Genomic DNA, 12,203 nt, shown 5'->3' on the forward strand with positions numbered 1-12,203 from the left:
ATTTACCTTCTGCTGTAAATTGTCTCTGAACGGACCTTTGCCAGTTTCACCAATCCATTTTCAGATGTCACCAGCCTCCACTGGACTGTGACTTGACTCTAGGGGCTCTCAAAAGGCATGGTAATACAGCTAGCTGATGCCAGTTGTATTCTGGCATTCAGCTGCAGTACAAAGCATCATCTCCGTAGCATACATCTGGGTGTACTCTACAGCTTCTTTGATGTAGTTAGTGAGAACTGAGAGAGTGAATGTTGAAAATCCTTGTTTGAAGTTGAATGGTACAAATAAAACCCACTTAAACTAGCAAGCACTGGGCTTGGGACCTTATCGCTCACTTATTTTAAAATGAAGATTTTCACTCTAAGGGGAAAAATAAAATAAAAATATGCAACCACCAAGAATAGCAGGTCTGTTTCTAACAAGGACTTAGCCGTAGCCACAAATCTACACAGCTGCCTGGGGTTCCCTGGGTCGAGGCTGGAAGCTCCTGCAAGCTTGTGACCTTTTTGAGTGACTACTATTTTATCATGTAATTTAAATTTACAGACAGACCATTCCAGGGCATTTGCAACCCCTCCTCCAAGCTCAGCCTGGAAAAGCCTCATGCGGTCTCTGTGGTTTCATCCTGACTCAGCGCCATGCACCAAATGTCTTTTCTTAATGGCTCCCCTCTCTGCTTGTTGCCCTCTTGGCATGTTGGTAGGCTTTGACATGCCCAGAAGCTTTTGTGCTTGCAGGGAGGACAGGTTGAGTGAAAGCAGATGGGGGTGGGGGTGTCCAAATCAGAGATGGTAACGATACTGGAGTCTTGAGTACTTTCCTTTGCAAAGGGCCTCCCTACACTATCCACAGTAAGGCTGACTCAGGGTTTAGCTCCACACTGCCTTAATCAACACCAACAGGGTGTAAATTCTAATATGCACCAGCGGTTGCACACTAACTGGTCCATCTGGACCCTGCTGGATCACACTAAAAGCTCCCTGGTGTGCATTAATGCAGTACTATTTGAAACGAGACTACATGAACACACACTGGAGAACTTTTAGTGCATGCCAGCAGAGTCCATATAGGCCAGTTAGTGTGGGACATTAAGAACCCATTAGAATTTACACCCCATCTGATACAGACTAAGGCACCATGTTGACAAGCCTTCAGAATAAAGCACTTTTTCTCTGAGACCTACAATCTAAATATATGCTTGAGACATAAAATTTAAATTACTTGGAACATAAAATAAATTAATGAAATAAAGGCCAATAAAGACAAGACTTTACAGAAAGATTCCTTGTAAAGGTACATCCAATTGGTTTCAGTTTTAGGGGACTGCACTATATATTCTTTTGAACTATTTTTTTTATTTCCTTGAAAGAAAAGTACATGCCTTCTTGTAGCATGGTACAATGGGGCAATGGCTCTGCCTCTGTTTCCCTCTCACTCTTCCACTGCTCTACCAGACTCCAACACCTTCTGGGTTGAGGCGATTTAGCCCTCCAGCTAGGTCATGTAATAGTTCCACCCCTTCCAGTGTACCCAAAGTCCAAAATAAACAGTAAGAAATGTAAAATCTTCCTTTCCCTCAGGGAGGACCCAATACGCAACAATCTACCCCAGTTCCTGGCCCAGCCAACCTTCTCTCTCCTAGTGTGAGCTCAAGATCCGTTCTCCTTCCCAGACAGGCATTTCTCTCTTTTTAGCTCCTCTCCCAGCCTGACACCTGCTTAAGTGTCATGGGGCAGGGTTGACTGGGCCCCTAGCAGCCCCATCATAGAAAGTATCAGCCAATACTATAATGTGTATGAAACAAAGAAAATGTGTAACACTCAACACATTTGCCAATCCGCGTCAATCTAGCTGAATTTTCAGCACTCAATCTCTTCTATTCTAGTTCCTGAGTCTTCCTTTTCTAACTCATTGCTTGAGATCTTTAACATTTACAACACACCATCTACAGATCAAGTCATTGCTCTCTACAGACAGTGAAGTAGTGATTAATAATTTACAGGAGGAAGATGGGAACTAAAGAACTTCTGATCAAAATTTACCAACTCTATCAGGGAAACTTAAATGAATAATTAGCTCCATTACCTCAAATATCTGAATGATCTGATACACTTATCTCAGATCATCACAGTGGCAGCAAGACTGCAGCAACAGAAGTCTTACAGCAGAGCCCAGACAGAGCTAGAAATCAGTGCAGCAACATGTGCTATCTTTAATTTTCTTCTTGAAAGATTTTCTCATCAGTTGAAGCCATGCAGCCATGACTTTGCCCATTAAGCAAAGTCCTTACTTGGGCAGATGGAAGTCTTGCCTGAGAAACAGCTGCAGGATTGCACTCTATGCACTAAATTTGTCTAGGATCTACACTGGTTTCTGATGGCATAGGCCCAGGTAGAAAATCCTTACTGCTGGGAAGAAGTTGCATCAACAGAACTCCTCTTTGGTGGATGGGTGTGTCAAACAGAATGGTGAGGGGACTTGATAAGGGGATGCATTTATTCTGTGCATCCCAAGTGCATACCATGCAGTTCCCAGCACATTTTAAAGCTGCATCTCCCTGGCGTAAACCTGAAGGGAGGCTCACAGAGAAAATATCGCCTGCCCTCCGTCCCTGGTGTTAAAGCCTTCTGGGGCATAGGGGGCTTTGCTTATGATGGTTGGTGCAAACTGCATCTCCTAATGCCAGTGAGAGCGGATCTGTCCCTGTGAACCACCTCATATCAGGAATTAAACTGCAAGTTCTTAACCTTCCTGGGCTGCTACTATTTTATTTTATAATTTAATTTTCATTTATTTTACCACGTTAAAGGCAAGATGAGTGTAGTCACTTCTATCTACTCATAAAATACAAATCTCTTCCCAGACACCCAACTTATAAAACCATAAAGAGAAGTAAATACATATAGAAGGGAAGAATTAGTGTACAGATAAAAGTGCATTGAAACTTGAAGAGGGAGGTAACACAAGCAAAATTTTGTCTATGCTGGATTTGGGTAGATTCTGTGCTTCTGCCTTTAACATTTCAAAAGCTTGGAATCCAAACAATATTGTAATAAAACAAGTTAAAGCCACCACATCATATTTGAAGCAGAAATTCAGTATTTCTTTAAAACTACAAAAAAGAATTTCTGACTGATATTTACAGCAGGAATTTAAGGTGCAACTCCTCAAAAGTCTCGTTAGCCTCTGATGGACATATGACCCCTCCATATTTTCTTATTTGTGTGTATAAAGTGCTCATTGTGAACTCCAAACAACATCTGTCTTCACAGGTGGAGGATGAAAATAACAATTCATGAGTGACATAGACAAAAATAGGTTTTGAGATGTCTTAATCCCCCCTAAGAAGGGAGAAATGTCTTATCAGAACTAATGCTACTATTTATATGCCATTTCCCACCACCTCCTACCCTGTGTCTATTCTTTTCATGCACGAGGGTAACTCAAAAATATCCATGGAAGCTAAATGTTTTTAAAAGTGAACAGATGCTTTAAAAGGAGAACAGATTACAAATATTTGATATTTTCCCAGATATTTCCTCACCATCCTTATTTTGTGAGGGGAAAAAAACAATACACAAAGGCTTGATGTAGCTACACAGAAAATCTGTTCAAGTTTCACACTATACAATCTGTAGATGAATATTCTTCTGGGCATCTGTAGCTTGGCACAGCATGTATGCCACGCAGATTTGTTGCTGAACCAGACTATAAATTATTTAATAAGAAATATATTTAAGAATAACGCTTACAGTTTTTTCTTGTGCAGCAGCTGCTGTTGCCTTTGTTGCTGTGTGTATATGTAACTGAGTGCTCCGTGATTGGTTAGTTCAACATACTTGCACTATTGGTTATGTTTCTAGCCTACGTCACAACTTTAGTTGATGGTGAGATTTCAGAACTAGGTGTGTGTGTGTGTTCAGCAACTCCAGGCAAGCTAATACCACCACATTTCAAGTCAGTTGAAGCAAGTGACTCTGCCAGACAGCGTTAATTAAGGTGATGTATATACACACTGCAGAGGAAATCTGGTCATAGCACTGCGCATCGTCTGTGAGCTAAGTACTAAGCACCTTGCAGTTTACTGTAATCATTTGGAAGCTGAAACTGTTAATACCACACTGTAATTCTTTATTCAAATTCATCTTCAAGAAATTGGGCCATGTTTTTTTGAACTGATTAATTTTTGGATTTTGGTTTTAAATGCATTCAGAGCCAACTCTTGTCTGACTGCTCCCGTCCTCCAATCCTCATCTCTTTCCTAGCTATACGGTAGCTTTGAGATCTAACTGAACACAAACGTGTGTTGGCTTGGTTACCAATTCTATGACCATTATGATATACTGCAACCTCTCGGAAACAGGCTTACTGCATGAGGGCTCATTCTTTGTGACAGACACAATATTTTGTGTATTATTCCAGAGGGGATCGTTTAGTGGACTAAATCTTAGTTTGAAATATCTACAATTACTTGTTCAAACCCCAGTAAGGTTGATTCAGCCCTTCATCCTCCTGAGGCAGATAAAGTGACTTTCATGCAGTTGACTTTGTGTGATGTGGTCTTTTGGTTGACCAGTCTTACCCAATGTACTGTCCGGGCTTTACGATCTCTTAGCACTTTGAAGTTACGGTTTACTCCCATCTGCTTGACAAAAACTCCCCCATTTGCCCTGTTGTGCAATGTGTTGGGCACTGGTTAGTTGCCATCATCTTGCATGTAAGAAATCACTGCATTTCAGTGGTGATGTATGTACACAGTTTGCAAAGGGACAATATAAATTTAATGCAAGATATTATTAGTATTCTGTACTCAAATCCTCTTTTTCTATCATAATATAAATAATATTCATTTAAGCTCTTATGTTTTAAGAAGGTTTTTAACTTTAGATTTATTTAATCTGCAGTTTAAAATTATGATCTTACTTTCAATAGTGAAAATACTGAATACAGTAGCAGTTGCATCACTGTAGTTAGTGCATCCTCAGACATTACGTTAATGCACAGGAGCTGGTCTTATATGCCTTTATTACCAGGAATACGAACTAAGGCACTGAGACATACAAGACAGACATATATGTGTCAATGGAATAATGTCTGACTCACCCATTCTCTGAGTTAAGTAAACTCTGGTCACTAATTTTGACATGTTTTAATTAAATGCATTTTTAGGTCCCAAACCTGTAACTGGCTCCACCTGAACAAAGGAGTAGAATCTCAGGAAGCAGGGCTTTTCTGTGTACACTGTACTCTAATTTGAGCAAGTTTAATATCCGGATTATTATTTATGTTTCATTTTATAAAAACATTAACAACTTCCTTCCTCAAAGTCTGAAACTGCAGAAAAAAAGATTTAACTTCTTTATTGTTCTGCACTGATGGTGAAATCCTGGCCCTACAAAAGTCAATGGCAAAACTCCCACTGATTTCAGTAGGCCCAGGATTTCATCCACAGTTCCTCTCATTTAAACCTCATTGTCAACATAAACAATGTCAGATTTTAAGTTCTAACCCTCACCATATTTAACTATACTTTAGTCAAGGCAGTTCAAGCCTCTGCTTATAAAGGAAGCAATTGTAGCATCTGGTTAAATATCTGTTCTGTGTACACTACTCTTTATGCATTGCTACAACTAGATGTATAGATTCAATTTAGCAGCTCTCACTTGTACTCATCATAAACTTCCTGTTTGGGAAGGGACGTCTCTGGGTGCTCCTCCAAGGTATTCCGAATCCAAGAAAATGCATGCATTTGCTGCGCACGGCTTGATGACATCGAGATCTGATCGCTAAGTGAAAACAGAAATAGTTCTGATGAAGACAATGTACTCTATAGCTCCTCTTCAATTAGCTGAGCTAAGTGTTGAAATAGGCTGAAAAGATTCAGATGGAAAGAAATCATGGACAAACAGGAGTTCCTGTGCAGGCATCCCGTAAGCGCAATTCTTAAAATTTACTCCATAATGTCTCATCTATGAGCTGTTTTTGCTGAATAACAGTAGGCATAAACAAAACCATTCATACAAATCTATTCATGTATGCATCCACAGAACCCAAGTTTCAATATAGAGTAGGGGAGGTGGGAGGGAGAAAGGGACACTTCAGACAGGTTCAAGTACCATACCTCCTATGTTGTCCCAGCCATTGCATCTCTCCTCCACTATATGTACAATGTCTCCCTGATATCCTAACAGGGCATGAAGGGTTTCTTGCTGGGCTGGTCTTCCCAATGCACTCCCATTTTATATGAGCATAAGGAGCTTTCATACCCCTTACTATTGTATAAATCAGGGTCAGGCTATGACACATAATGAAAACAACATTAAAGAAAGGACAATTTACTGCATTCCTGAAATAGGTTTCTGTGAATCCAGTGTAGTGGGCAAACTGATGGGAAAGCTGTATGCAAGGTAACCCATCAGTCAAGCAGAATGGAACCACTGAATATAAAGAACTGTAGCACCTTCTGGATCTGTAATGTGGTTCCCCTAATTGATGTTTTAGACTTTGTACGGTGAGCACTGGGGACATACAGAATGAAGAACTTCATGTAGCCCATCATATTTGAAAGGTTATGATCATCCCTTGTATCTCCCAAATGCATTTTACAATTTGCCTCAAACTTCCCAGAAATGTCTGTACTGGCATAAGTTCCTGCTTATACACTTTCAAGTGGACTGATTGTTTTGGTGAAGTTAAAAGTGGATCACAGTAAGGCCTATAATGGAAGGCGAGATTCTTCCTTAAATTCTTCATAATTAAAAAAAATGAGTACTTAAAATGTGGGAAATTTCAATCAGCTCTAATAAAAAACACTTGTTCTGGATATTGGTATGAGGGGGAAACGATTAATCATTACAAGTGTGAGATATGGAGTGATTTCAGAGATGGTAAGGACCTAAATGAACAAATACTGTCGGACCTACCATGAAGTAACAATCATTCTTTCCAATAGTAATACTTTAAGTGCTATATTATACCTCCATTATATAAAAATTGAGGCAACAGTCAGACTTGGTCAATAATCAGACTCCCAGTCAAAAGCACTTCCTCATAAACATCCTACCATGCAAAGCTTATATTGTCAGATTTGTTATTATGCATCAAGGGTTCCCAACGTTCAGATTTACTGAAGAACTAGTTCTCTGAAAATATTAAAGACACTTCCTCCCCCCCCCAAAAGAAAGGTTACTGTTTACAGAAACAGTAGATAAATGTGTGTTTGATGAGAAAAAGAAATCTCATGGGAACTATACCAATATTAATATTAAACACCCACACCCACACACCTTTTCTCTCCATTGCTGGGACCCGAAGGCAGTTGAAGGTAGAGGTAGAGTTTCTCTAGGTCTGTAAACTTCTCAACTTCTTGCTAGAAAACAAGGTTTTTTAAAAAAAGCAAATGGTAAATGAACAGCATGACGGGTTGTAAAAAGAACCAAACACACATTTTCAAAATGACCCCAAATAAAACAACACGCAACATTTGGCAACGTGAAAGCATTAGACTGCAAGCTCTTTGGGACAGAGACTACCCTTTTGTTCTGTGTTTGTACAACAGGATCCTGGTCCGTAACTGGGACACTTAGAGACATTATGGTAAGGCAAAATAATAATAAATATTAATTATGATCACCACTTAAAACAAAAGTGAACACTGGAATATTTGCCCTTTTTTAACTGTAAAGGAAAAAGTTAACCTTGATAACCAGAAACAGTTTTCCCAGCCAAAAAACACTGTAATGAAAAGAAGTTTAAATTGAAACCTTTCATTATGATTTCCTAATCTTAGAGGGCCACATTCAACACCCTAAGACCAAAGCATCAGATAATGGCTCTTCTGTAATAAAGCACGATTGTTGGACTGACCATACAACTGCATCAGTAGTCAAACAGAGTAAGCCCTAAAGAAGGCTTTTTTGAAAGTCACGTTTCTGTATTCCTTGTAAGTGGCTGTCACAGAGTGATTACATTGATATTGATGGCCAGATCCTCAGCTGCTGTACATCATTGTATCTCCACTGACTTCAACAGAGCTATGCCCATTCCTATCACCTGAGGATCTGACTCAAAGCCTTGAAATCAGTGGTTCTCAACCTATTTACCACTGTGGGCCACATATGCAGGTCTCTATGTGTTATGTGGACTGCATCCACGCAATCTATATATACTACACCTCTACCTCGATATAACGCTGTCCTTGGGTGCCAAAAAATCTTACTGCATTATAGGTGAAACCGTATTATATTGAACTTGCTTTGATCCACTGGAATGCGCAGCCCTGCCCCCCCAGAGCACTGCTTTACCGTGTTATATCCAAATTTGTGTTATATCGGGTGGCGTTATATTGAGGTAGCGGTGTACTTGTATGGCCCTGAAGATGTCACATGGGCCACAGCTGTGTGCTGATTGGGTTGCGAGTTGAGAACCACTGCTTTAAATCAAGGAAGGTGGTGAAAAACAAAACAAACACAGCAGGCACATGCACACCCGAGCAGCAGGTGCATGACGCAGTGTTATCATGAAGGAACTAGGCTTTGGGTGATCCCAGTGCAGTAAATTGGACTCTGAAATACTAGCAAAGTCAATTTTGGTAACCTGGGTAACCTATCCAAGCATAAGACACAGACAAATAAACCAGACTTCCCACAGAAAGGAGCAAGTAGTTTCCTTTAGGAAAGTATCAAAGATAAGGTGAACTTATGTCATTTAAATTATAATGTTTATATAAAACTTTACACTTCATTTGTATTAACAATAATTTGAGAAGACTATTGCTAAAGTAAAACTAGTTCATGCATAAGCAACATTGAGTAAATATGAGCAATTATTTTTTAACATAAAACAATGCTGTCTGGAATGTGATTAATTCATCTTTCCTTGACCGTTACTTCACTTTTAACATTTTTCAATTAAAAGAGAAAAGCAAATCTAAGAGTGAATGAAACCAAGGAAGAAAGCAACTAATCAGAATTTTAATTTCGTTTCAAAGCAGGGTGTCCCCTAATTCAATCAAGGCTGAGAGGAGTCTTGTCAGGTGGCCAAGAGGTCAACACTTCTGAAAAACTACAAAGAGGATGTACTGTAAAGTTAATTATTATGTTAATATCTATTTTGCTTTGTAATTAGTGTGTAACTAGCAGCATCACTATGTAAAACAAAACACAATTCTGAGAATGCTACAACAAACAACACATATAAAGTCTCTTGAGAGGACTGAGCCACTAAGTAATGAGAAAATATATTCTGAGGAAATAAAGAACTAGACAAAAATTTGTCTGGGGGAGGTGAGACCAGAGAATCAAAGAGCTTTCTAATCCTAAACGGCTAAAACAGGCTAAGACCACACTGAGAAAAAAAAAAAAATAGAGACAACTTGTGAGAGCCAACAGTAACATGTTGGGCACAATCCACTCAGATTCACCATGTTTATAAACTGAGGCAAATCACAAAATCTGGTATTTTTACTGACACTAACCCCTGAAACTTGCTGATTTAATGATTTCTGTGCGACTTTTACTGCAATTCATACAAAGGTTGTGGTACTTAAATTGCCTTCTCTATGGACAAGTCTCATGTATTTTTCAACACATACTGTGGGGTCACTGAATTCTTTCTGCCCCATGGTCTCCCACCACTGTGGAAGCGTGAGGAAAGAGAATTGATTACCACTACATCTGCTTTACCTGGGCTTAGGCTAAGCAGGTGGTGCTTCAATAGCAGCAGGGTCCTTTTCTCTTAGAGCAGGGAGCAAACTGAAAAGGCACTGCAAAGTGTAAGTGTAAAATGCAGCTGGTCCAAGAAGGAGCCACAGGGAAAACCCCATCCCCACAAGAAGAAAAAGAAAAGAGACTCTCCCGCCGTCAACCCAGGGTAGGGTTCTGTCTTCTTTAAACATTGCCCACTGCTTCATTATATTTTTATAATGGGATTTTAGAAAGAAAAAAATGCAAATAGGGTAATTTGTGCAGTAAAGGCCCCAGTTTCTGCACATGACAAACTTGACATCTTGAGACATAAGTAGAAAATGTAACTGGAGTTGAAAAAAGCCAATTCTTCAGCTGGAAGAAAGGGAGATACAAGAACCAACCGTGTATGGTGAAATGGCCCCTTTGGGGTTACAGCTGCTTGTAATTTAAGAGGCACATGCCAGTATCCAGAAAGGGCATGCAGGGAAAATAGCTCCTATAATAGGGCAGTGGTAAGACCATGCAGTGGTAAGAACTAAAAAAGTCCAGGCAGAGACAAAGAAAAGGGCTCTGGTAAAGAGACAGAAGATGGCTTCTATGTCAGGGTCTAGAATTTTTTCCTCTCATTCGTACAAGTGACTCCCCCACTATACAGAAGCAGGAAAAATATGCCTGACAAGCAAATTAAATGGGAGGCTCCAGTATGTATTTGCATAGAGAGTCATCCACCCTGATCTGTTCCTGGGTGGAGCTGTGTCTTGCTCCTTCAGTTTCAGGCAGATCCAGAACAGCACTTGCCTAGGATCATGTTGTCTCTCCCGCTCTTTTTTTTTTTTTTTTTTTTTTTTTGTTCCAACAGCCACTGTAGGTTTGAGCAAAAGTCAATTGTGAGTTGTAAGGAGCCAAAAGATGAGAATTGCTGATACACGCAGGGCTGTAGTTCCTTTAACGGTTTTTAATGAAATAAAGAGCAGCAGAGCTTGAGTGATTTCCTGTTGCCAGACCTGGAGGTGGAATCATAGTTCACTTTTTTTCTGGCTTTTTGGTGAGGATGGGTTGAAGGATTTGAGCACAGAAGCAGGCTTTTTAGGATGCTGTATGCTTTGGGAGTATACTCAACATTTAGCCTTAAGTTTTGAATATTTTTTTTTAAATAACTTAGTTCCAGGATCAGGTCATCTCAAATCTGGAAAAAGGAAATATGCTACCAGCAGGCCAGAGTGGCCCCACTGATTTAAAAAAAAAAAAAAAATTAAAAGAACGTAGTTCCCAAACTGCAGCTGGTAAAAAAAAAGTAATAAAACTTGCATATAATGGCAGATTTGCTTTAAAACTTGTCAGACTTCATTAGAAAACGTATTCATTCATGACTGACTGACTCTATAATTTGCTCTTCTACTCTTGTCATTCAATCTTGACCAAATTCAGATCGTGGCAGAGCAGATTCATCTGATTTATAATCCTGCTCCTTAGTAATTCAACCCTGACAGTGGCGGAGAGGGAGAAGGAAGGATTACTAATAAGGAAGAGTTCATCCAAACAGCAGTTACTATTTTAAAAGCGGATGTTTTTAAAAATAACTAACTGCAAGTAAACAAAACTGACATGCAGCGTCTCAGGATGGAAAAGTCACTTGTATAAACTACTTTTCTGATGCTATGCATATTAACATGAGCCATGCAAAATTCAGGCAGGAACGAACTTGCCTTGTATTAAGTCGGTAAAACACAAAACTTACTATGACTTATAAGAAGAGCTTTGTGCTCACATTGAAACATTGCTATTTTTGACTCCTCCTACCAGTTTTCACACCTTATATGCTTCAACAAAAAAAGTGTGAGGTTTCTAAAATGTCTCTGCAGCAAAGCTTGAAACACACCTGACATTACCAATCTAGCTTCCCTTGTCTTAAAAGTCCTTTCTGGAGTAGTGAAAGATCATACAACCTTTCAACATGGTAAAATTATTCATTTTTACTCAGAAGTAATACATCAAAGCTCTGAACAAACACTAACACACAGATAGATAACTCTTGCAGAATCCATCAAGGATACTAAAAATCAACAGCAAATTATATCTGTGAACTGCAAGATAATTCTGTGCCTACCGATTTCTCTCCTATCTACTTTTTCAGTGTCCTTTAACTCCTTTTGTAAAATTATCTGACCAGAAAAGACTCACAATTGTGAAGTATAATACAGAAACAGCATGTCTGACCCACTTCAAGCTCTTAGAATATAGCTGAATGGCTAAAGAGAGGTTTTTTATTTAGCTCTTCATATAGTAAATCCTGCAAACAAACAGTTCCAGAATTTCTTGAGTTTTACCCTCTTCTACAGTCCATGGAGATCATCCAGAAGCAGGTTCAGATTTCATCGTATTTATATTACCAATCAGATCAGCATTTTAGCAGGCTTCCGGTGTACCTTCAGAGCCAAGATTTCATGACCATTATTAGAACACCTTGAGGTCAGTGAAGTTACAGCACAGAGGAATTTCTCTGAACCTCTCAAAACA

At 39.3% G+C, this 12,203-nt stretch overlaps 1 protein-coding gene across 1 annotated transcript in view; it reads right to left on the reverse strand.

The window, feature by feature from the left end:
- Positions 1-12,203, reverse strand: part of RFX7 (regulatory factor X7) — a 116,485-nt gene that overhangs the window by 41,927 nt on the left and 62,355 nt on the right. The window contains exons 3-4 of the mRNA XM_030579162.1: positions 7,287-7,369; positions 5,664-5,786 (exon numbers count right to left, since the gene is read on the reverse strand). Coding sequence (XP_030435022.1) covers positions 5,664-5,786; positions 7,287-7,369 — 206 coding nt within the window. The remainder of the gene's footprint in view (positions 1-5,663; positions 5,787-7,286; positions 7,370-12,203) is intronic.

This window comes from Gopherus evgoodei, chromosome 10 (genome assembly GCF_007399415.2).
Source record: "Gopherus evgoodei ecotype Sinaloan lineage chromosome 10, rGopEvg1_v1.p, whole genome shotgun sequence".
NCBI lineage: Eukaryota > Metazoa > Chordata > Testudines > Testudinidae > Gopherus > Gopherus evgoodei.